At 51.6% G+C, this 26250-nt stretch overlaps 1 protein-coding gene across 3 annotated transcripts in view; it reads left to right on the forward strand.

Annotated features, from left to right (window-relative positions):
• Positions 1-779: 779 nt before the first annotated feature.
• The window catches only part of ARHGAP39 (Rho GTPase activating protein 39), a 55739-nt gene continuing 30268 nt past the window's right edge, over positions 780-26250 (forward strand). For 2 of the 3 annotated variants that reach the window (XM_081070316.1, XM_081070314.1), the window contains exons 1-2: positions 780-910; positions 23853-24015. In XM_081070316.1, the coding sequence (XP_080926442.1) occupies positions 23936-24015 (80 nt within the window). In that variant the 5' untranslated portion in view covers positions 780-910; positions 23853-23935. Of the gene's footprint in view, positions 911-21639; positions 21660-23852; positions 24016-26250 lie in introns of those variants that run through there. The other variant, XM_081070315.1, reaches the window with a different exon arrangement.

Here is a 26250-nt window from a genome sequence, read left to right on the forward strand (position 1 = left end):
TACGGAGGAAGGGGTGGGAGAAGGAGGAGCGGGGCCAGCTCTGGGACGGCCAGAGTCCCTAACGACGGACTGTGGACAAGGGCTGGAAAGCTCCAGTGTGAGCAAGAGGGGGAGGCTGCAGGGGTTCCCCGGCCCCAGCACTTCCCTTAGGCTCTTCCCTTCGGTCAGCGCGGACACCGGCGACAGGGACTCAAAGCCCTACCTCAGGAGTGTGGGCCGCCCTGCTGGCCCCAGCCGTTAGCAGCTCCCCATTCCGTCTCCCTCTCCCTCTGTCCGGGGTCAGAATGTTTCTCTTGTCCCAGCAGACTGCGAGAACCGAGGAGAGCCAGTATTTTAAGAGATAATGGCTGACTATCCCGAACTGAGGAAACATGAAATCTCAGATTCAGGAAGTGCAATTCGGCTTGAGGAGGAAAAATTACCCCCGGTTCACACTCGGAGGATGAAACGGCCACCCCGCACCACAGGGAGAGGCAGCGGCCGGAAGGCGGGCTTCGGCGTCACCTGGGCTGAGGGCTCCCGCCCCGCCCCGCCCCGCCCCGCCCCGCCCCGCCCCCAATGCCGGCATTGTGGGCGGAGCCTCCCAACGGCGCTCCCGACTCCCGGCATGCCGCGCACACTCCGGCGGGACTCCGGCTCCCGGCTAGCTGCGCGCCGGCGCACGCGCACGGGGCCGAAGGCGGCGCCCCCTGGCGGCGGGCGCGGCGCGGGGGCGGGGCCGGAGGCGGGGGGTTGCGCTGGTGACGGGAGGACGCGCGGCCGCAGCGCACCGGGCCGGCGGCGGCGGCGGCGGCGGCGGCGGAGGAGGAGGAGGAGGAGGAGAACGCGGACCGGCGGGCGGCAGCGGCGGCGGGAGAGCCGCGGGCAGCTCACGCGCAGCTCGCGGGCCGGGATGAGGGGCAGCCGGCTGGTGAGAGCGCGGGCGGTGGGCGGCGCGGGCCGGGAAGATGGCGGAGGGGCCGGCGCTGAGGCCCCCGCCCGGCCGAGCGCGGGTCCGGGCCGCGGCGACCGAGGGGACGGGACGGGCGGGGCCGCGGCCGCGCGGGAGCAGCGCGTGAGTGGGCGTGAGTGTGCCCGGCCCTGGGGTGGGCGTGAGCGCACTGCGAGGCCTGGGCGCCGAGCGTCGGCGCGGGTTCCGGGGCGCCGTCCGGCGCGGTGCGGGGCCGGCCCGGCTTTGTGCGGGGCGCGGGCCGTGCGACCGCATCCCGGGTGCGGCCGTGGCCTCTGCGGCTCGGCAGGTTGGGCGCCCCGCCCTCTCGGCGGCGGGGTCCCCGTGTCGGTTGCGGGACGGTGTGCGTGGAGGCGGAGAGCTGCTTGCCGAGCGCCGCGAGCGGGGCGGGCCGTGCGTCCTGGGGCGGCAGGACGCCTGTCACCTCCAAACGCGCGGCCGCCGCCAGGCCGCTCCCTCCAGCAGCTGCTGTGGGCGCCGCGCTGCTCCGGCCGCGGACACGCGGCGCCCCTCCCCCCGCGGCGTCGTTCGGTGCGAGCAACCTCCGGTGACCTCTGCAGAAACCTCGGGTGTAGGGCTTCGTGTTCCTCCCCGGGGCAGACAATGGCAGATTTGTCTTCGAAGCCAGTGCGGGGAATTGAGCCCTGCGCGTCCTGGGTGCCTCTGTACACAGCAGGTGGCTCCCGGCGGCGGCTCCCTGGTCACCACGATCGGGGTGTGTTTCTCCTCGCTGGGGGCAGGGGAAGGAGATTTGATGGGGGGTGTGACTGAACCAAGGAGACTCGCTGCAGAAAGCGTCCGGGCAGACCCCGTGGCCCGCAGACGCTCGTTCAGTGAAGGGACGGGGCGGAGGCGGCCCGCTCTCCCTGCCCCTACTTCGTCTAGTCAGCTGTCTTGCCCAGGCACTGGGGGACAGAGGGCGGGTGCTGGAGCCAGACTGCCTGCCTGTGAGTTGTGACTCTTGTGTCTACCGGCGCTGTGCTCAGGGCCTGTGGTTCCCCGTCTGTGAAATGGGAGCACCACTAATATTGGCCTCCTAGGGTGGTTGTGAGCACCCATTGAATCAAGATTGGAAAACGCTTCGTGCCTGGTACATTGTAAGTGTTCGAAAAAGTTTGGATGTCATCACTGCCGAGGTCTGGTTTCCAGGTGCCATTTGCTGGCCGGCTCTTCTTCTGCTCCCCTAGCATTCCTGTCCTAGCTTTCGTTAACCTGAAGTCTGGCTCCCTTTTCTTACACGCAAGGTGGAGTTATATTTGGAGAAACAAGCCTTCATGAAGGTAAATGAGGAACACAGCTCATGGACTTGGATAAATTATTACATAGAACTGTTTTTAAAAACATTTTTAGAAAAGAAAGCTAGTGAGCCACTCTGGAATACTGTAGTTCTTGCTGTCCCTGGGGGGTAGGTGGGATTGCTGTTGACAGAAATGAGACTTAGAGCATTCTTGGGTAATTCTGTTTGAATTAAGCTCCCAAAGCCATGCTTGTTATACAGTGTTATCCTTGTAATAGAAAATATAATTTATCAACACACTTTAAGTAACAGTGAAGACTAAGCAACAGAAAGTGTGAAGTTGGAGTTATCGGTGCTGTGACATTCTGTCTTGCTAAACTGTTGGAAGAAATTGGAAGAAATAAGTTTTAACTTATTTGAGAAGGAAGTGGAAAATTCCATTTCCCCAGGAGATTGATGATCCTCTCTCAGATCTAGGGAAAGTGCCCCAGACTTCCCTTGGACAGCCACACCTCGTCCCCGCCATCTGTGTGACAGTAAGCCTAAGGAAAACCCACTCTATGAAGTCTTGGCATTGGTGGGGTTTACGGTGAGAACGTGTGATGCTCACAACAAGTGGTAACGAAGCAGCTTCTGTGAGTACATTTTAAAGTACTCATGATAGATTTTGAAATGTTCATCCCATCCTTCTCTCATGCATGTATGCTGGGTGGCCCGTCCTTGAACAATTTAGTAACAGCGAGCACAGTGTGTTGTTAGGCTTCTACCTGGTTCTTTGGTGCTTTTGGGAAAAAAGAAAAGTCTATGCAATATGTTCTCATATTAAGATAACCTAGTTTTACTAGCAAAACCCCTTTGCTGTGCCTTTTCACTGACCTGTCGTCATTGGAGTCTCTGTTGTGGCCCTCTCAACGTCAGCCGTGAGTGTCCACAGCCTCAGCGCACGGCCGTGTGCGCTCTGGGCCTGGGCAGCACTGACTTGGATTGGCTGCCCAGTCAAGCTCCCTTCCGCTGCCTTTCTTGCTCCCCAAGGTGAAGTCCACTTTGTCAGTTACTGGTCTTCTCTGATACCTTCTGTCCCTGCCTCGCTGTACCTTCCGTCAAGTCTTTGGGACTTGCCCCTGACAGTATCTGGCAGCTCTGCCCTGCTTCCTGAGGTTCTGTCTGACCCTCACCCCTGTCTGCTGGCCACACTGTCCACCCTGCTAAAACGGACCTCCTCCCCTGGGCATGCAGCCTGGCTCACTGCCGCTTCTGCTGTGCCCTGTCTCAGGCTTTCTGGGACGGACAGTTTACAGGACCTTGTATTTGCCTGGGACCTGAGTTTCTCAGCAGTGCCTGCCATCCTGTTCGACCCTCTCCCCCCCAAAGAAATGTGATGTGACAAATGTATCATATGTCTGAGAGTGCTGATAACAGGAGTTGCAGCCCTGTCCTCCCTCCCATGCATAAGCTCTTGACTAAACTCAAAAACTCATCCTGGCCTTTGCCACAGTCTATGCTGTGAAAAGAGCTTACTGGCCATGGTTAGGCTCCATGTGGTAGTGTTTTTTGGGGGTCAACATTTGGTGTGGCTTTTCCCTGCTTTTTTTGAAGTCTTCGGAATCGTCTGTGAACACCATACTGCTCAGCACAAGGCATGCTTCCCAGTGCCCTGAGCGTTGTTAACTCCATGGTCTGTAACTGAACACCTTAATCAGTGCTCAGTTGGTTGTGCACGTGTTGTAGCATCGTAGACATGTGGCCCTGTTTTTTCATGGAGCTGGAGGAGAAAGTTGATTGAGGCTGTGAGCCCTTCTCTGCTGAAAGGCCAAAGAGTGCTCCAGACCAGGGTCTGTAAGCTGTAGCCATGGACAGGCCCCCTGCCTGCATTTGTAAATAAAGTTTTATTGAAACACAACCACCTCTCCCCCTTTTCATTTTTGTACTGTCTGTGGCTGCTTTGGCAGAACTGACTAGTTGCAATAGAGACTCTATGGCCCACAAAGTCTCAACTATTTACTGTGTGGCCCATTTACAGAAGAAGGCTCTAGAAATTCAGAGGGGAAATGGTTGCGGGAGCTGTCACGTGAGGAAAAGCTTCCAGGAAGAGGTGATTTTGAGCTAAACTTGGCTCAGTAGGAGGTGAGTGGGGGGAAGGCATTAGGAGGGGCAGCAGCACAGACACAGTAAGAAGTTGGGTTGTGTGTGGTTTGTGGGGGCTAGAGGTTGTGTAAGGAATGAGGAAACAGGGATGACATGTGAATGTCTTTGAGTTCCAGGTAAATAAAGACTTTAGGTTTCAGTTCTCAAGCTGTTGGGGAGCCACTTCCAGTCTGAGCAGGGGCTGTCCTGAAGAAATGGGGTAGGGAGATCTAAATGGCAGTGACGAGCAGGACAGATTGGAGAAGGAAAAAATCCGACTTGGAGTTTCCGGGCAGCTTTCTCTGGGGAAGGTTGAGGCGACAGATTACCCCAACGTTTCAGTGACTTACAACAAGAGAGGTTATTTCTTGCTCACGTTAAATCTGCTCGTGCCTCTTTCTGAGAGTCTTCATTCCTGGACCCGGGACCAGCCTTTGTTTGGATCATGCTATTCTTATGACAGAGAGTGGCAGAAACTCAGTGTCTCTTCAAGCTTCAGCTTAGAACTGACGGCTCAGGTTTCATGGGCCAAAGCAGGACACCTGGCCCTGCCCACCAGGGGGAGGGGATGGGTGCTCTTTCCATAGAGGGTGTGCGCTATCCCATGGCCAGGGGCAGGATGTGGGATATATAACCCACTTATGGGGAGGAGGTGAGCAAATAATTGGAGACAGTAGTGTGGCCCCCCACCCCACAGAGGACATGGGCCTGCTCCGTGCTCCGTGCTCCGTCCGGGATCATGTGCTGCAGCTGCCAGCCGACTTCTGCTGAGCCTCGGACCGGGCCAGCTCCAGCCTCCGTGTGCGGAAACCCTTCGGTTCTTCACTTCCACCTCCGCCCTCTGGTGCTTTGGGACCATCACCTGCTTGGTTGCTATCTGGAAGCTTGTCACTGGGTCCTCCCCCAACTGCCTCATCCCGTTGTTCCATGTCTTGCTCATTATACCGCCTCAGTAGCTGCCAGATCCATCGTTCCTTGTCACCAGGGCCACTGGCCAAGCAGGGCCTGTGCCTCATCCCTTGGCATTATGGCTGTGGTTCTTAGGTGTGATTTGTCTGCAGACACGTTTGGTTGTCCCCACTAGGAGCGATGCCACTGGCAGCCAAAACGGGAAGGCCACACATGCTGCTCAGCACCCTTGGTGCGTAGGACGGCGCCATGGCCAGTGTGCCGGACTGAACGGCAGGCCCAGGGTGTGTCCTCTTACCCCGCTCTCCAAGGCCTTGCGTGCCACAACTCGTGCTCTGCTCTCTGGTGACACCCGCTCAGTGCCATCAGGCCAGGCCCTGCTCCGTGGTCCCTCCTTCCCACAAAACGAGCAAACCTCGGGTGGCCCCTTCAGCTCTGTTGGCCCTCCCTGGGGGCTGCCCCAGCAGGAGCCTGTAGCCCAGCAGGTGCCCCTGCCTGCCAGGGTGCCCCCAGCGTGCCTGTGTCTGCTCAACCGGGACTTGTCTCTCACCGCAAATCCTAGAGGGCGACAGACACATTTGGATTATCAGCATCTCCTTGTACCATTTTCTTGGTGCATGAACATCGGTACAGATGGGTGGGTTGGGGTGCAAGTGGCCCCAGAGAAGGGTGGACAGGCCCAGGAGCAGATCCTCTGTTCATCTTCCCCACGCCTGCTGCTTCCAGATACCCAGGGCCTCTTCTTGTCTCTTGCTTTCCTAACTATGGCTTCTTTATTCTCATAGGGACGTTTTCTTTTTGTTTCCTGAAAAGTTTTGACTAGATAATATTTTTGGCATTTGAAAGCCCAGAGAACACTCAGGGTCCCCTCCTTCCTGTCTCTGCCCCTGCGAGGCACCCACTGTACCTCCTAGAGATACTTTGTAACTATGCAGGCTGCGTGCTGCATGTATGTATTCTTTTTTCCTACCGTTTTTCTTTTCAAAAAGTTCCTGAACCTTGCCTTTTCTAACTGAATATGTTTGTGAAGTCACACCCTGTGAGGACGTTATCCAGTTCATTCTTTTCATGGCTGTGTCTTCTTGGGCTGTGTGGAAGCACTAAATTTATCTAAGTAGCCCCTGGTGGTGAAGGCGTGTTTTCTGCAGCTACAGAAAGGCTGCAGGTCCAGCATTTTTGCAAATGTGTGAACATGCTTGTAGGACTCATCCCTGGAAATGGCACCTCTCTCTTTAAACACTTTATTGTTTGATCACTGTTTGCTCGTTTCTTGATGTTTTATAGCCCACACTTTCTTCCTTTATTCATTCACTTCTCCTGATTATCTACCTACTTGTATCTAAACGAATATGGTATGGTCACATTAAATGGTTTCTCAACTGGAATAGGCTCACCTTTCACATCTTCTTATGGGAAAGAGTGACTAGGAAAACACATCCGCACAAAATCTAGTACACAGATGTCCACAGCAGCAACATACATGACAGCCCAAAGTGGAAACAACCCAAATATCCGTGAACAAATGGCTGGAGAAACAAACTGTGGTCTGTCTCTACAGCGGGATGTTATTTGCTAAGAAGAAGTGAAATGCTGCCACGCTATGACGTGGATGACCCTTGAAACATGCTGAGTGAGAGAAGCCAGACATACAATTCGACATACTGTATGACTTCGTTTCTGTGAAGTGCCCAGAATAGGCAAATCGGTAGAGACAGAAAGCAGATTAGTGGTTGCCAGGGGCTGGGGGATGACAGCTAGGGGGAGTGGGGTTTCTTTTTGGATAATAAAAATGTCCGAAAGTTGACAGTGGGGAAGATTGTGCAAATACTAAATATACTAAAATTGTTCACTTTGAATGGGTGGCTTGTGTCTCAGTAAAGCGGTTAAAAACGAGAGTGATTGCGATTTTTCAGAAGGGAGTATTCCAGGGTGGGGGCCCATGGAAGGCCTGGGTGCAGACCCCGTCCTGGGTGGTGGTGAGAAGTCCAGTGGACAGCCGGGGCAAAGCGAGGCACCCTGCCCAGTTCCTGAGCTGCCGGTGTGGCTGACAGCACCGTGTTCCGGTGCAGGACAGGGTGTGAGACTCCGACTCAGCCCCTGGCTAGTGCGATGGTCGCAGAGACCGCTGGGCACCTGGGGCTCCGCTGCGGTGGGCCACACTGTGTCTGGCCTGTTTCTTTTCCAGGGCTGTTGTGAGGCTGAAGCGTGACTGGGTTTCACAGGATCCTGGCCATTAGTGTTCTATGTGTCTAAAGTTTTAAACACATAATTTTAACACTGAAAAGCGACAGTCCACAGAGCATGTTTTCTGTCTTCTTGCTGACTGGTCCAAGACAAGACAAATCCCGAGTGTAGACGGCTGCAGCGTGAACAGAATTGATGGGTGAATGAACTGTCACCTCGGCTGGAAGCCCTCGCTGGCTCCGGGTGCTGGGGCTGAGGCAGGACAGCCCCTTGTCCGGCCCGGCTCCCAGCCTGCTCTCCTTGCTGGCTGCGCCCCTCTGGTTCTGCTGCTTCTCTGCTCCTTTCTTGGAGCCCCCAGAGGCCCCGGCACTAATCAGAGTGGCCGATGCTTCCTTCGTGGTTAGCTTTGCAGTCATGCTGTCCCTACGACGCTGTGGTCTTCTGTTCCGGTCCCATCACCCATTTTGTGGGATTTCTGTGGTGGCCAGCGTGTTCTTCCTGGCAGTTAGGGCGGTGGTGGGACTCACACACTGTCCGTACACACAGGTCCCACGTTATTTGTGCGTCGGATCTCTGTGTCACTAGGAAAGGGAAACAGCTTCTGGACTCTGGAGTCCGTTTTTCTGTTGAATGGCAGTGTTGGCCTTTGTTTTCTATTCCTACTTCAGCCGTGCTAGTCAGAGTCCTACTTTTTCTGACTCTGAGAAGCCCAAGAAGTAGCCTGCTGTCCGTAAAGGCTGAGAGGGTGTAAAGGTTTAACGCTCCGGGTCCCGGAAGCCCTTATGCACAGGAATGTGTGGAAACCACAGACAGCTATCCAGGGGCAGCGTGGCCTTCCTGCCAAGGTGGCTGGGACCCAGGACGGTGTCACTCGGTGCAGAGCAGGGCCCCTCTCCATTGCTTTGGTGGGACTTGACATTTGCGGCTGTGTTTACCAGGCCCACCCTTGTTCATCCTGTTTCACCTGCTGTGTGCCAGCTACTTGCCGGTTTATCCCGACATGTGAGACAGACAGGCTCCTGCTGGGGATCTGGGAATGGGTTGTGTGGCCTCCCTTGGGCAGCGGGTGGAGGCGGGCCTTGGGCCTTGGGGAGACCCCAGGGTAGCTGCTGGCCTGTCGGGGGTGTGGAGTTTAGGTAGGCTTTCTGGAGGAGGGGGAATCTCGTCTAGAAAGGAGGGTATCCGTGACCAAGTCTTCCAGCATTCACCAGGCAAAGGAGCAGTACCTCAGGTGAGAAGGGGCCCAGTGAGGCAGAGGTAGGCAGGGCATGTGCCAAGCTAAGAACTCGGACTGCCTCCTACCGGGGCACCCCGCTTCTGAGGTCCCACCTATTGTGGTCAGGGTGCAGGTAAGCCCAGCGGGCGGTTCTACAAGTCTCTCTTAGCTTCCACTTCCTTTCCGGAAGGGCTCACAAGAACATGCCATCCACGTCTGATCATTCTATTTTAAATGATAAAATAAATTATTTGCAAGTGTCTGGACTGGATGCCTGTTGGCAGCACTGCACAGCTGGCTGGGAAATTGTGGGGCAGGGGCTCCATCAGTGTCCCTCTGAGCCCAGTGTGGTGGCTCCCACGGAGGATGGGACACATGACACAGATCTTACTTCCTGCTAACCGTGGAGTCCTCAAAGAGTGCCAACTGCAGGAATTTAGACTGGAGTTGGCATGCGCTTGGCATGTGGATGGCCCCGGTGGGTGTTCAGAAAAGCTTGGTGGCTCTGACATTTGATGACACTGCACGCTTCCAAGCGTGAGCCTGGTGGTCAGGGTGACCTGTGTGAGGGGGGACTGCTGGCAGCATTGCTGGAGTTGGATTGGGTCGCCGTGCCTCTCCCGTTCACCCATTCCCCGGAGTGCTGGGCGGTGGTGCTGGGCGGTGGTGCAGGGGTGGAGGCCCTGCCTCTGACGCTCAGAGTCTGGTATGGGAAACAGACTACGCAGTGGACAGCTGTGGTGTATCCCCTGAAGGGTGGGCATGGAGTTGGGGGAGCAAACCTAGGGCACCCTATTCGTCTGATTCGTCCAGCCCCTGTCCACTGCACCAGCTGCGGAAGGACTTCCCGCATGGACACAGGTCCGGCAGAAGTGTCGGGTCGATGAGGCTCGGTGGCTTGGTGTGGTGGGTGATGGGACAGGTACCTGGTCTCAGGTGCTGCTGTCCTGCTTGTCTGTGGACTGTTATGGTCCAGTCCTTGTTATGGCAGATTTGGAGCCAAGCTTCTGATGACAGAGACCAGCTCTCGGGAGGTGAGGGCTGTGTGGGGAGGTGTCTCAGGTGAGAAGACTGACGGCCATGAGGCAGGTGGGTCCTGTGAAGAGAGGGACAGAGCACAGAGTGAGGGCCTCAGGGCAGGAGCCACAGACGTGCAGGGTAGCAGGTACCTGCAGTAGATGCACTGTCCAGGAGAAGCCCAGAAGAAAGAGGTGACAAATCAAGAGGACAGCAGGGGCTGGTCTGGGAGGGTCAGCCTTAGAGCAGGAGGGGACCGAGGGGATGGAGGACTGCTGTCCACAGAGCAAGCCCCCCAAACGTAGTGAAGGGAAGGGGCCCCAGCAGGTGCCTTGTCAGCCCCCACACAGGAGCAGGGGACCCTGGAAGCACTTCCAAACTGACAAAGTGAACTCTAACTCAGCCAAAGAACCTGCCAACTGTCAAGTGGAATAAAGGACTTTCAAAATTTACTTCCCACCTACCCTTTTTCAGTGAAAAGAAAGAATGGGAAGCCGGGAAAAGGCTCTCGCAGCCACGGGCACCTCGCTCAGGGGGACAGGCTTGTCGGGGGTGCCCTGTTCTCTGCTGCTTCCACATAGTCCAAGCTGGGCACTTGTTGGTCATGCTGCCCGAGCTCTGGCCACCATGGTTTCTGGGCTGTCTGGGGCGTTGGAGCACAGTTCTCCATGAGCCCAGCTGGTTCCTAGACTGCATTGAAAACAGACAGGCTGCTGGAGTGGGACCTTTCTGAGGGCTGGTGTGAAGAGGGGTCCCTGCCAGCGTGGGGAAAGCGTGGCACAGCAGTTTCTGGGCCCCTCTCCATCACCCCCCACACACACCCCACAAACTGTAGGCTGTCAGCTCCAGCCCGCGCCTCTCAGCAAACAGCGTCTTGGAGTTTCAGCTGCAGTCAGGCCCTGGGCTCTGCTGGTCAGTGCACACCTGCTGGGCTGTTTCAGCAGGACAGCTCTTGACCTCTCCCTCCGACTGCCACTCCGCTGGCCTCCTGCTGGCTCTGTGGAGTCCGTCCTCCACTGCCTGTGCCCAGGCTACCAGCGCCGGTTGCGTGCCTCCTCAGTCACCACACCCTGGCTCGCTGCCCCTCCACTCGTGCCTGTGACAAGTCTTGTTGCTCAAGACTCTGGTCAACCTGCTTCGAACCAGGGCTGTTGGAGACTTTCTCCTCTCCTCCCTTCCAACTCCCCTCCCCTCCCCTCCCCCTTCCCTTCCCCTCTCTTCCCCTCTACCTCCCCTCCCCTCCCTTCCACTTCCCCTCCTCTCCACTCCCCTTTCCTCTTCCTCTTGCCACAGCAGGTGTGGGGCCTGAATAGTCCCGGAAGGCTCTACCGATTATCGGCTGCAGCCCAGCTTTAGTGATAAGAGACCTAGTGCTCCCCTCATGTGGCTTCTTCATGAGGGATCTGGCTTCAGGGGTGGCTGGATCCAAGTGTCAGGTGCTGTTTCTCCTTTTCCCCATGTTTTATTCCTGCCTCCTTGTGTCTTTTCGAGAAGCCTACCCCCAGTGGGAGCAGAGTGGCCCAACAGCTTCAGGCCCCATCCCCATGCTGGTGCTTCCAGCCGGCAGGGGTGAGTGGTGCCACCTCAGTGCTGAGCCTATCCTGGGTGGGGTGCAGGTGGGCTACTCACACACCTGGCAGGCCCCAGGAGTGGGTCTTGGAAAGGAGGGGAGGCAACAGAAGCTTAGACAGATGGGCCCCCAGCCCCTGTGACACTCGCTGGCCCAGTGGCAGCAGCAGGAGCTTTGAACCCGAGCTCAGACTTGGGTGAGACCTGTCTCTGACAGGATGCCGGCTCGGGTTCCAGCTGCTCACTGTGGGCTACAGGGCGTCATTGCCGTGGCCCCTCCCCTGTCCGTACAGTCACACTGTCCTCCAGGTGACAGGCCTGGAAGTTGTTCCTGGAGGGTCAGGGCCGGGCCAAGTGCAGTGGGGCATGTCCCCCAAGGGTGTGAGGAGCAGCCACTGGGCCGCAGCAGGTCTGCCGCTGCTGCTCGCATGCATGGTCCGAGCTGCCAGCCCTGCGTGCAGGACGGCGGGTCCACCTCAGCACCCACCTGGGAGCACGTGAGGAGTGGGGCCAGGCCCAGGAGCAGATTGCAGTTTCCTGGGCTGGTTCTGAGAACAGACCCCATCAGGAGCCAGCACAGAGCGTCTTCTGTTCCAGAACCCGCGTGGGAACTTGGAAGCAGGAACCTTCTCGCCCACTCATGACTGGAACTTGCGTACAGTGGGAGGATTGGATGGCTGTTCGGGGCCCCCCACAGCATGGGATGTAGGCACCGCATCTTGTCCTGCTCTGGGTATGTTCCTCGCCTGCCAGCTGTCTGGGTTGTCCGACTCTTGGCTCTCTTGGTTGCTGTACTCATCTGAGGGACGAGGCCTAGGGTCAGGGGAAGGCTGGCCGCACACGCGAGCCCCAGGCAGTTAGGGTCCACAGGGAGGCGGAGGTGTGTACAGCTGCTGAGAGTGTAATGGGTACTCAGCAGAGGGCAGCTGTGGGCACGTCAAGTGAATTGTTCACCTGTACTGTCCCATGTGTGCCAGGCGCTCTCGGAACTGCAGGAGGAAAGGAGACAGTTGTGGGGGCTGGGGAGGCACTGACCTCAGGGGAGTTCAACAGGCCCGCTCCAGAGGGGTATCCTAGGCACCCTCAGTGAGCACTGAGCCCCATTTCTTCACACACATGCCGGGTTCTGGAGTTGGCCACTTCCCGACGGGGGCATGTCACCAATAGGCCTGGGTCCCCAAGGGGCAGCAGATGGCAGAGGGGCGTGGAGCCCTCAGATCCGGGAAGGTCAGGGCTGCTCCACTGTCATCCAAGGGGTCTTAGCTGTGGTAGCTTTCAAGGTCACAAGCCTCCTTCAAGTGAGGGGTCTACATGGAACATTCTGGGGGGCGTTGGCCACGGGCTCCCTTTCCCAGCCTTTTATTAAATCACTCATAAAACAGGCGGTGGGTCCACAGTGGGAAATTGTGAAGTAGATGGTCTTCTAGGCCCATGGCAGGTGTCCATCTGCACACTGCCACCCCACTGGAGGCTGGCAGCGCCCTCCACGCATGGGCAAGGGAGAGGTGACCAGAAACAGCTGAGAACTGGAGAAACAGTTATGGGGACATTCTGAGCAAAGTTGCAGTAAACACTTATAAAAATGAAAACAATCTGTTTTATCAGAAATGCAATTTTAAAAGTAAGTTCAGAGGACAAAAGGAGAGCATGAAAATACAGAAAGGAAACAGTCAAAAAGCAGGGTGAGAGAGATGGCCTGTGCACATGAAAAATGGTTCAAACCCCACTGTTCAAAGCAGAGGCTCACTTCAGATCACGAGACCAGATGCAGGCAGGGCGGATGGCCCAGGGCAGCTTGTTATGGCCCTTTTCTGGATTTCCAGCTTTCCAGTGTAATTTTAGGAGTTTTATTTACCTCAATACCCTCCATTTCCTCTTGGGGGCCTCTCCTTTTAATGGCTTTGGCCTTAGGTGAGCCCGGCCTCCTGGGTCATCCCTTTGTCCTGTCTCTGTGGCTGGCCCTGGCGGGAGAGCAGTGACAGGTGAGAGGAACCCTTACACACTTGGCCTGAGCATTTCCCACATTCCTCTGCCTGTCACACCCGTAAGCCATTTTTTTTCCATTAGAAAGGAGACTGCTATTGAGAAATCAGCCAGTTGGTTCATTTAGTGTTTGCTGACTCGCTGAGCAAAGGTTTAGGCACTGGGGGTGCAGGAGTGAGTGGAGGGCATATCCTAATTCAGGGTATTTTTAAACAGTTGCGATGGCATTGGAGTCGTAAGAAAAGCATTTTCTGACGCAAAGTGCTGGTGGCTCCCCTTCCTTCTTTCACTGAAACACAGGTCTTTTTCTGTCCTGATGCCTGAGGTCACTGTGCTGCTCCCAGACGCCCTTTGCTGAATCCCCTTTCACACTGTGGGGCTGAGGCACCCGGGTGGTGTCTCCACCGTGTGGGGCTCGCCGATGCCCTCTGACCCTGTGGGCACGAGAAGGGGTGAGAGGAGTGTTCCTGTTTGAGTCAGGGCACCCTTTCAGGACTGAGGGCTGCGGCCCCTCCATCACAAAGCCTCGTCATAGCTGTCTTCCTTTCTCTCCAAGCCCAGTGGGGCAGTGCCATGCTCATGGAGGGTTTAGGGAACAAGCCAGGACCCTGGTGTCGGGCTGTTCCTGGTCACAGGCCAGCTTCTCTGTTCTGACCACTGCATGTGAACAGATAGTTTGTCCTCTCTGAATGGTCCCACAGGAGCCCCTGGTACTGTGTTGTTGGTGAAAGACGCCCAGGAAGGCAAGGAGGGCAGGGGCATGGCATTGCTCAAGGTGGCCCTGTAAACCTAGGGCATCTTTGTGTCCTGATTGCCTGTCTTGTGACCTCTGGCGGCCAGTCAGAAGCTACGTGCCTTCCTGAGCGGCCACACCACTGTCAGATTCACTTTGCGTTGTATGATGTGGCTCCAAACACGTGTCCTTTCTCTGTGGGCTGGGGTCTGACACCTTTCCGGAGAAAGGTTTGGAAAGCTGGTCCTGACCTGCGAGCTGACACTGTGGCTTGCTGACCTTTTTTCTAACCATAAGGATGGCGTCCTTTGGAGGAGGGAAGCCAGTGAGAACAGCTGCTGCAGAGGCGCAGATGCGGAAATGCCAACCCATCCTGGTCGCCCAGCCGGAGAATGGGGCATTGTGCCTGCTGCTTAGAGCCAAGCTTTCAGATGTGAAACTGAGATGCAGTCATTGTTTAGAACTTGGAAAACTTATTAAAACAGCATTGAGAATGAAACTTAGGCCTTCTGGAAATGATGGCTGAGTCAAGACTTGTTTATTCTGTTTCCCTCCCTGAAACTCACTGAAATGAACAAAAAGAATGAAAAATAGGGAACAAGATTTAAGCCAGAGGAGGATGTCAGCCAGTCGGGTTGCAGGGCTGAGCTTGCGCTGAACAAAGAGGACGTTTAGGGACACCAGTGACCACATCAACTTGACAGAATGGGGGCTGTGGTTAGGGTGGGCCTTGGGAGAAACCGGCCGTGGGTGGGTGCCTGCTGAGGGAGCTGAGCCAAAAGAGGAAAGCTCAGGTGTTCCACCTGCACTTTCTACAAGATCCAAACGCTTAAGGGGGAAGATGGGAAAGATGAGAAGGGAAATCGCAACTCGCTATGGAGCTGCCCACCTCTCGCAGTTCCTCGGGTCTTGTTACCTGCTGACTATGGGCCAAGAATAGGCGCCTCTGCTCTCCGGGGACACGGTTTCCAGAGATGACCTTGCAGGCAGACAGTCTCCCTGAAGAGCTGTTGCTGCAGGAGGGCCTTCAGTGTACCTGATGGAGCCCACCTTCCCGCCCTCCCAGCCATGACTGCGGCCCCAGCGGTCCTTCAGACACCTGCGGGAAGGGACTGTGCGGTACAGATAGCTGGCGAGAGTGCAGCCTGCGGGGTCTTCCTGGGAGCCCTGCATTCGCAGGCTCTCATCGCAGATAGCCCTGTCAGCTGACAGTGCAGGTCTCTGTCTTCAGTTTGAGGCAGGTTTCTGTCACTTGCAACCCAAAAATGTCCTAATAGCAGAAACTCATTTTCAGAGCAGAGCCGGGCGCCCAAGAAAATTGGGCGATAGAGCATTCTGGAATGACACATGTGATTTGAGTCTGCCCTAACTCCTGTCCCTTTCCTTCTGTAAAGATGAGCCATAATCAGGAGACAGCATAAGACCCTTACATAGAGAAAGAGAAGGAAAATGGCAGTGACTAAAATGAAACGGCTGGTGAAGAAGACACGTAGAGGAAGAATTAACCCAGGAAACAGAAGGAAATTTTAGATAGCACCTTCTCTGTGTACCAGGAAATATAAATTCAACATACTTAAATAGAAAAGAGCTCAAAGAAAACACAAGAAAGCAGAAGGAGAGAAAGTGAGCTGGCAGAGCTGAGAAAGAAAATTAAAGACAAAAAACCTTTAAAAACCCTTTATTATGAACATGAGTGCTGAATTAGCAACACAAATAACAGGATGGATTCTGCTGAAAAAGAAGTGGTCACCAGAGGATAGGCTGCTTGGGAAAGACATGCTGTGCATAGAAAAGCAGACAGGAACGTGGTCAGAGCAGACCAGTGGTCAGAGCAGACCAGAGCGGGAGGCTACAGGGAGACCTGGGGGCTGCTGCGAGTGCTGGGGTTTGAAAACAGGTGGCGTCCAGGCTGTGAGAGGGCATGTAAAGCAGGACCTCCCTGGAGTGCAGGTGGGGAGACTTTGCATGTTGAGAGGGTGCATCATGTTTCTGGAAAAAATTGGATGCAAAATGACCAGAGCCAGGATGGGCCCTGGTAAATTCACTGAATCCTTTGTGCAAGCACCACCTGCCCCGTTCACTGTAGAGCAGAGGCAGCATACTGCTGTCCAGGAACTCATCTTGAGCCAGGCCTCAGGATGGGCACCCCGCCTGGCTGAGGTGTGTGCCAGGCATTCCGCTCTGCAGCTTGGGAAGGAAGGCCACAGCAGAGAGTCATGCCCTTGGCAGAGAGTCATGCCCTCTCCAGAGGGCACAGTATCTACACAGATGTTTTCTTGCAGGGGAGAGGTGTGTTCTTCCCACTTTGTTTATTTAGTCATTTATTTATATTTGTATGGACTTTTGGATATTTACTTTATACTTTGGCTTATCATCCATTGTAATTTTTCCTTTTCTTAAATTGCTCCAGTTTTGGTCATTGGGAGCTCTTTCAGTTGGCTTCGTTGTCCCTTTGACAGATCCCATTTTGTGGGGCTTTGTTTTTGTTTTAATTCTTCTTTACATCTTGTGGTTTCCTGCCCCAGTCATTTTACCTATCTGTCCAGGGATTCCTGGGTCCTGTTATTGCAGAATGGTGTTAGAGCCAAGATCTGGGCACTGGGTGTGCCTATTGCTGTGGGCTGCTGTTCTAGGCCTTCTCAGCGGACAGAGCAAGGACATATGTGTGTGAGTGGTGACCTACGTACACACACGGCCATCTGTGTAGGTACCCATAATGGCAGTATCATCCTGAAGATCTTTGCCACCCACAAATGTCCCATGTGCTCTGCTCACCCATTCAACCTTCCTCCCTACTCAGAATCACTGAACAAACACTTCAAATCCTTAGTTATACGGTACACCAAAATAAATTCCTGGCAGACATAGGAGTGTGTTTTTTCAGTAAATTTTTGTTTAGTCTGAGTCAAGGATGTAGTGGCTAACAAAAGAAACATCATCTCAGCCCTCACAGAGCTTACTCGCTGGTGGGGGAGACAAATGAAACATCACAGGTATAATGATTTACTTGTGTAACTATACAATACTAAACAAAATACTTGGACCTCCACCTATGCAGAAGATGGAGTAACAGGGATGAGATTTACCATCACACCTGGAACTAATAAAAAGCTGGACAAGATATATGAAACCTTAGTTTTTAAACTTTGGGTATGAGGTGACGAAGTACAGTGAGACGAAGTACATTCTCGTCCTGTAAGACGAGAATCAAGCAAGATGAGGCCGATGATTTCCCTAGCTTTCTGCATTACGGAGTTTCCAGGTTGTGTTGTAAGGAGTCGGAGCCTGGCAGACTCCCTGAGTCCAGGAGATGGAGCTCCAAGTCTACGGTGATCAAGGTGGCTAAAGTTTACAGGGAATGTACCATATAGTGGAGAGCTGCAAACAGAACTTGGAGATGTACAGAGGATCTCTCTTAGTTTCCAGCAGTGTTGGTCAGTATAAAGCTATGAGAAGACTACCAGAGGCCAGGGATAGGATCACCCTGAAGGACTAGAGGGAACAGTACTCAGAGCTCTCCCAGTGCCACGGATAGAGCCTTGTCATCAGGCAGCCTGAAAACCTTCAGAATTCACAGGGCATTGGAGAACAATTAGCCCAGAATAAATTCTGCTCTGGTGCCCTAACCAAAAGTTGTACACTGTTTCCAAGTAACTGTGTCCCAGAACACAGCTCAGTACTATTTATAAGAACACAAAAATACACAGCTTCCAAAGGGGCAAAATTTGCAATGTCAGGCATCCATTAAAAACTTACCAGGCATGGAAAGAAACAACCCATACTGCAATGAAAAGTCAATCAAAAGTGAAGTAAAACTCTCAGATTGTAGGTTGAGCAGACAAGATCCTTAACATAGTCATTATAATTACATTCCATATACTCAAAGAGCTAAGGGAAATATTGGTCACATTAGATAAAGACATCGTGAAATAAAGACAATTAACTGAAAAAATCCAAATTAAACTTCCAGACTTGAAACTAAACTGTCTGAATGCAAAACACACTGGATGGGATAATTGGCAGATTGGGCGTCGCGGAAGAAAAGATCAGTGAACTTGAAGACAAAGCAGTAAGAACAATCCAAACTAAAACCAGGAGAGGAGATTTTAAACAAAAGTATAGAAGAGCATGACTGAGATGTGGGACAGCTGGTAAAGGACTGATGTTAGTGTCATTGGATGTTAGTGTCATAAGTGGGAGTCAAGGGAGGGACAGAAAAAACTGAAGAAATGATAGCTGAACAGCTTCCAGATTTGATGAAAACTATAAATCTAGATTGAGCAATCTTAAGAAACCCTAAGCACGAGAAACATGAATACAGCTACACAAGGCACATCATAACCAGACTGCTGAAAACCAGCGATGAACAGAAAAGCCTTAAAAGCAGCCAGAAAAAAAGACACAGGTTTCCTGTGCTATCCAAAAGTACAGCGTGTATATAAAGCCTTCCATAAGCCAAAATAGCATAAAGCGAAGAAGCAGTTAAACCTTAAGACACAACTTGCTGACAGATGCACAAACTTAAATCTAGGTGAGGCACAGATGCTCAGAGACAGTTCACAGCTATGGGGCTTGATGCTGAGTGTGGTTCTCGGGAAAGGAGCTGGCAGGGGCCATTCTCCCTGCTCTGTGTGCCCACTGCCTCTATAAGAGTTCCTGCAAAACAAACGCTGAATGCTGGTTTTGCTTTTTCCTTTTTTTTTTTTTATGTAAAAGCAACAGTCCTCTTCGGATTTCTTTTATTTTTCTCCCTCCACCCCACCCCACAAGCAGCACAGCAGCCCGTGGCAGCCCAGCTCCAGGGAGAGCCGTTGTTCACAATCTTTGCTGTAGAGGGTGCAGCTCACTGGCCCATGTAGGAATCCAGGAGCATGGCGCTCCAACCACCTGAGTCCCCAGGCCAGCCCAGATTTCTTTCCATTAGCAAGAACAGGTACTAATGTAGGTCTTTCGTAAAAGGGAAGTGATGTAATGCAAGCTTTCAAAAAATGAAAGCTATATTACACACAGAGCAACAAAGATACAGACGACAGCAGATTTCTCTTTGGAAACAATGCCAGTGAGGAGATGGTGAAACATCATGTGCAAGTACTAAATGAAAAATCACTTACAGTTCTATACCAGTGTAAATAACTTTTTAAAGATAATTATTTAACAGTAATAACAACGTAGCAGAGTTGTACAACATACATACATATGTACAACATACATAGAATAAAATATGACAAAAATGGCACAAAGGCCCAGAGAGGAGAAAGGGCAAACTCATATACTTGAAGTGGTAGAACTTCACTTGAAGATAGACCATGAAAAATTTAATATGGACACTACACACCCAAAAGCATCTACTAAAATAGCAAAACAGTGATTACATACAACTGACAACAGTAGAGATAAAATTTGAATTACATGAAATAGTTAATCCAAAAGGAGGCAGGTAAAGAGGAAAAGGGGGAACAAAGAATACATGGGACAAACAAAACAAGTAGCAAAATGGTGGATTTCAACTTAGCTATGTCAGTGATCATAATTCAAGATGGTTTAAATACCCCAATTAAAGGGCAGAGATTGTCAGATTGCAGTACCGAAATACATACTGGGTACAATAAACCCACCTTAAATATAAAAACACAAATAGGTTAAAAGTAAAAGGAAGGCAAAAGATATACAATTCTAACACTAAGGGAAAGAAAGCTGGAGTTGCTATAGTAATAACGAAACATTCTGATTTCACAGCAAAGAAAAACTACACCAGGTAAAGCTATTGCATAATGATAAAGAGGTTGCTTCATCAAGGACGCACCAGAAATTGAATTCATCTATTGCCAGTTATAAAACATATGAAACAATGACCGATAGAACTGCAAAGAGAAATGGACAAGTCCACAATTATCGTCAGATCTCCCAAGACCCCTTTCTTAGTGATTAATAGAATAGGCAGACAGGAGATTAGTATTGGCGCTGTCAACCAGCCCGACCTGATCGGCATCTATAGAACACTCCACCCAACAGCGTGCTTTTTCCAGTGCATTTGAAATATTTACCAAGATAGATCATTTTTCTGCTCCATAGGTATTCTGACAAAAGTGGAATTAAATTGGAAACCAAAAAAAATATCTGGAAAATCAGGTATTGGGAAAGTAAAAATCATGCCGCTATATTAATTCATGAGTCAAAGGAGGAATCAGAAGGGCAATTAAAAGATTTTGAACTGGATGAAAATGAAAATACAGCATATCAGAATTTGTGGGATGTCAAGAAAGCTGTTCTGAGGGAAATTTGATAACCCTAAATACCTAGATTGGATGAACATTTTAAAAGGTTGCAAGTCTCTGAATTAAATCTCTACCTTAAACTACAAAAATTAAATCCAAAAGAATGCAAAGAAAAGAAATAATACAGATCAGAGTGGAAATTAATCAAACAAAGCAGAAAAACAACAGAGAGAGAACTGGTGAAGTCAAAGCTGTCTTTTTATTATTATTATTATTATTTTTTTTTAAACAAGATCAATACAGTTGACGACCTTCTGGCCAGACTGATTAGATAAACAAGTGAAAAGACATGAATTACCGTTATTAAAAAAGAAGTGGAGGCACCACTACCGATTCTATTGATCTTAAAGGGATATTAAAGGAATAGTGCAATACCTTTATGCTAATAAATTTAACAACTTATATGAAATGGACAAATTCCTTGAAAGAGAAAAAATACGAAAGCTCACTCAAGAAGAAATTCAAAATATGGTTAGCTCTATTAAATAAATTCAATTTTTAATTAAAAACCTTCCCACAAAGAAAACTACTTGTCCAGATGGCTTCACTGGGGCTTTCTACCAAACATCTAAGGAAGAAATAGCAATTCTGTACGAACTGTCTCCGAAAATTGATAGGAGGTAATACTTCTCGACTAATTTTATTATGCAAGTATTTATACCAAAACTAGACAGAGACAATACAAGAATAAAAAAGTACAAACAGACTAATCTCCCTCATGCATATATATGCAAAAATTCTTAACATTTGAGCAAATCAAATCAAACGATATGTAAAAATGATAATATCATGACCAATTGGAATTTGTTTAAGGGATGTAGGGTTGGTTTAGCATTAGAAAATTAATCAGTGGAATTCAACTATTAATGAAACTAAAAAGAAAAATTGTGATCATTTCAAATAGACAACATAAAAGCATTTTACAAAATCTAACATCCATTCCTGTCTTTTTAAAAATTCAGCAAAATTAGGAATTCAAGGAAATTTTTTCAACCCAGCTGGGCATTTATGCAAACCCTACAGCCAGCATCATACTTAATAGTGAAACATTAGATGCTTTCCCCTAAGATTAGGAACAAGGCAAGGATGTTCCCTCAATCCCATTCTATTAAACATCATACTGGATGTTCTAGCCAGTGTAATAAGGCAAGAAAAGGAAATAAAATGACTCAGATTGGAAAGGAAGAAGTAAGATTGTCAGTGTTCACTGTTGACGTGATTATGTAGAAATTTTTTTAAAATTTTTTTTTATTGAGGAACAATGTGTTTTTCCAGGGCCCATCAGCTCCAAGTCAAGTCGTCCTTCAGTCTAGTTGTGGAGGGCGCCGCTCACTGGCCCTTGTGGGAATCCAACCGGCAACCCTGCGGTCAAGAGCCCACGCTCTAACCAACTGAGCCATCCGGCCGCCCCTATGTATAAATTGTAATGAAATCTGCCAAAGGGGGGCAGTTAGAACTAAAACGTAAGTTTACCAAGTACAAGACCTGTGTTAGCAACAAAAGGAAATTGCTTTATATTTTGCTAGCATCAAAAATATGAAATACTTGTGAATAAATTTGCATAAATACATGCACAAGATATGTACACTAAAAACTACCAAATGTTGTTGAAGGTAGACCTACCTAAATGGAGAGATACGACACGTTCACAGATTAGAAGATTCGATATTGTTGTGATGTTAGTTTTCCTCATATTGATGTACAGATGCAACATAACTTTGATCAAAATTCCAGCAAGCTATATTGTAGAAACTGAGAAGCTGATTCTGAAATTTATCTGCAAGTGCAAAGGACCTAGAATAATTAAAACAACTTCAAAACCGAAGAGCTGAGTTGGAAAATTAACACTATCTGATTCCGACCCAGGACGTTTTGGGTCACCAAGACATGGTCAGCTGTTTTCTCTCAGACAAACAAATTAGAAGCCTCTGAGTTTCATTTTTGAAGCTAGCCTTCCTGGTACTGCAGGTCCTCCTCCAATTAGGCATTTCATTCAGTTCGGTTCGTTCAGTCCGTTTCGGTTGATGAGATGCTGCAGGAGTCAACCTCTTGTTTGTATCACTTAGCCTGTGGTAATGTTGGTGAGGACTTACTGTTGTCTTCAGCATTCAAACTGGCGCGTGGATGTTCAAGGGGAGTTTTTCCTGCAGGAGGGCGTCCTCTGGCTAGTGGACGACCCACAGCGCTGTAGTCGGACTGGGCCTTAGAGAATGTGTCTGGCCTGCAGTGTGCCCTCCTCATGCTCGCTGACTGGCTGTGCCCTCACCTCAGGCTCTGACCCTGTTTAACTAATGTCCCCTGGAATAGCCGCTAGGATCTGTGGAGCGGCCTCTTCTGGGGAGGGCCCTATCCTGATGCCAGCTGGGATGGCGACAAGGAGCAAGGAGGCAAGTGCCCATGCCATGGTCCTGTCACTCATTTAAGCAGACTTCTTACTGCCAGGAGGCATCCTGCAGAAAAGTGTGAGAGCACAGGCCTGGGGTTCCATGGTCGTTTATAGCCAACACTCGCGTCACTGGCGCCTCTGGGGGCGGCCCCGCTGGCAAGGGGGCAACTGCGGCTTCCTAACAGCGGAGGGCGACCTTCCAGATTTGGGGCTGATAAGGGCCCGTGCTGTGTCCATCCACTCATCTCACCCTGTGTGCGGGGGCTTCACTCAGGTTTTTGGGAGGACCCTGTGTGCACCTGCGTGTCCACTTTGTGATGGACGGTTGGTGCCTTCTCGTTTTTGCTGTTGTGACCAGGGCTGCTGGGAGCTCGGCGGGTCCTCTGCCAGCTTCCGTCCTTGGACCCGGGAGCCCAGGAGGGGCCGAGGCCGGGGTGTCTGCAGGTTGGGCAGTGCCGTGCTGGGCCCCAGTGGGTGACCGGCCTCCGCAGGGTTCCTTTTCCATTTCAGCCAATTGGCGGGCATTCTAGTCCCCATTGTTTCTAGGAATTGTTAATACATGGTGAAAATAGTTCTTTGTCAGGTCAGGCATCCACACTCGTGTACGTGTGTGTACTGTATTGCGCGTATCCTAGGTCACACATATTTCCCATTCTGCACTTGCCTTTTTACTCATCATGGAGTATTGATAAACAGAGGTTCTCAATTTTATCATAGTCAATTTATTGGTTTTCTATTAGTGTATTTTAGTGTCTGATTAAGACCACAGATTTTTCCTTCCGTGCTTTTCTGAAAACCTTACTGTTTTACTTTTAACATTTAGATCTGCAGTTTGTGTAGAATTGAGTTCTTGTATTGGATGAGGAAGGTCAAGGTTCATTTCTCCCCCGTTTACACACAGTCGGCACAACAGTGTCATTGAGAGCCCACGCATTGTCACAAGGCACTGCCCATCATTTACTCTTGGACACTGCCAGGCTTCACCACGTTGCCACATGAGCGCCAGCTGGGTGGTGCCATCAGTGGGTGGCTTGCTGGGGCCAGCTAGCGAGGGGTCTGGGTGCCTTCCTGGCTTGGCAGGGGTGGGATCTCGGCTCGGGTTCGGGACAGGGCCCAGGGGGGCTCAGAACACAGCTCACGACTGGGTTCCCTGCTCTCACCAGCGCTGGGATGTGAGGGGCTGGGCTGCACTGTTACAGGTTCTGAAGCCCGAGTGTGCGATAAGGTGTTTTCTGTGTTCATGTGCTGACACGCTTCTGCTCTGTTGCAGGGCGGCGCCTTCCCGACTGATGCTGGAGGGGACATTCTGACGACCCGCTGAGACTGTCCCCGGGTCCTCAGGAGAAGACTGCAATGTCCCAGGCACAGGAGTATGAATACGAGAGCCACAATGCCGCGGTGCAGGAGCCTCGGGTTCCAGGATCGAGCACGAGGTGAGGAGACGCGTCGTGCCGTGGAAGTGATGGAGGACTAGTGAGGAGGACGCATGTCTGTCCTTCCCTCACAGAGGGAACCGAGGCTCAGCCGCCGCTTTGTGGTGGGCTGGGCTGCTGTCCACTTGCATATAGCAGGACTGGGCCCTCTTTCCTTGCAGAAGTGACTTGTGCTTGGTTCTGAATTGGGCGTTTCCCGTGGAAGCCCAGTCCCCAGGCATGTCCCCCATTTTCTGCCACAGTCACGATGCGGAGGGACCGAGGAAGGGGCTTCTCGTGGAGGTGGGGGTGGCTGGCCGGGCTAGACACCCTGCAGGCCCTATGGCTGGACCCAGTTCCTTATGCCCTCTCTAGGCATCGACAGATCCACAGCAAGGCAAGTTGCCATACTTCATCTTTTTTATTTTCTGATTTTTAACTTTATTTGGAAATAATTCATGCTTACAGGAAAGTTGCAAGAACAGGAACGGTGCACTGTACACCCATGTCCCCTTACCCACATTCACCCTTTGTGGCTGCTGTGTGCTCCTCCCCTACCGCACATGATATTTTCTCTGCGTCATCGCAGGCGGGTCACAGATGTCATGGGCCATTGTTTGTGCCCAGCACCCAGGACAGTGTCGCCATGAGTGAACCTGTGCCGGTGGGAGGCTTCCGTCTCCTTTGCACCCAGTTTTTTTTTTTAGCAGCTGGTTCCCTGTCGACCTGGGTAGTGCTTCTGGCCCCTCCAGCGTGCACTTGTCATGCCAGGTACACATTTGCCCCGCCGGGCACACACTCACCCCACAGGGCACACACTCTCCCCACCGGGCTCACGTCTGGCTGCGTGTCCATTTACCTCTGTAATCTGGAAAATCGAACATTGACACTTTTTAAGATGATACTCGCCCTTTTCTTTTTTTAAGTTTTTCTTTTTTTAATACTCGCCCTTTTTTCAATAGAGCACTCAGTTTGGGTTTGTCTAACAGTTTCTTAGCAGAACGCTACCCAGTGGTGTGGCGTCCTTCTCGGGCTCCACCCTCTGCAGGCACATGGCCCACGGCCGCTTGTCTGCCCTCCCCAGTATATGATGACTGCTTTGGCTTCGCCACCTGTGCTCGTCCCCAGTGTGGGTGTTTTGATCCTTTCTTACGCGATCCAGTCTTTCCTGGGATGGCTGCAGAACGCCCGCTTCCCAGCCATAGCATCCTTCCATACCTACTGGTGGGCAGTCAGCTTCAAACGGGACAAGAGCCCCAGGGCCCTTCTCTTCGTTCCTGTATTCACCTGTTTGTTCTTGGTGTGGACTCAAGTTTTCCTTTCTGTTTTATATATTTGTAGTTCGTTCTTGCTCGTAGTTACTTGGACACTCATGCTGTCCTGGGTTGGGCCAGTTGCGTTTCTTCAGGCTGTCTCTGCCCTGTGATTCTTGGAGTACTTCTTCCTTCAGGCTTGACAGATGTTCCAGGCACAGCGTATACTGCCTGCCCCGCTGAGCCAGCTGTCCCCTGAGGAGCCCTGCTTCCTTTAGGGAAGACAGGCGTGGAGGACCAGAGTGGGCACTCGGTAGCTGTGGCTCCTTACACAGAGCCATGCATGTACATGAATGCACACGTGTGCACGCAGAAGGTACACACATCAGACTGCTGCACTCACACTGGGGGCCTTCCGTTCCTCTCTGTTCTCAGAGTGCACTCTCCTGCGTCTCCCATTCTCCAGCCATGCCCCCTTCCTCGGTGAGAACCTGCTCCCAAGAGCATCGTCGGTTCACTTAACTTGTCTGCTCACTGGTGATATGTCCACAATTGTTTCAGAGTCGCTTCCCCCATTCCACTACAAAACGGATTCGTATATATGCTTTTAAAAGTTCAAGCACAGTCCACACAAGGACGGGAACATAGCGTCCAGTCCTATATTCATGAATTACTTGGCATCCACTCCTCTGCTTCCTCTTCGTGGATTCATCTGTTCTGGACAATTTGAATAAATGCAGCCACACAGTAGTGATGTTTGTGTCTGGCTTCTTTCACTCTGGGAGTGTTTTCAAGGCTCATCCCTGTGGCAGCACACGGCAGCACTCCCCTCCTTCTTAGGACTGAACGATGCCCCATCGTATGGAAAGACCACAGTGTCTCGATCCAGTCATCAGCTGATGGGCTTCGGGCAGTTATGGATAATGTTGCTGTGAACATGTGTGTCCAGTGTTCTGTGTGGACATGTTTCGTTTCTCTGGGCAGATCCTAGGAGTGGGTTGCA

The sequence above is a fragment of the Rhinolophus hipposideros genome (genome assembly GCF_964194185.1).
Source record: "Rhinolophus hipposideros genome assembly, chromosome: 13".
NCBI classification, from domain to species: domain Eukaryota; kingdom Metazoa; phylum Chordata; class Mammalia; order Chiroptera; family Rhinolophidae; genus Rhinolophus; species Rhinolophus hipposideros.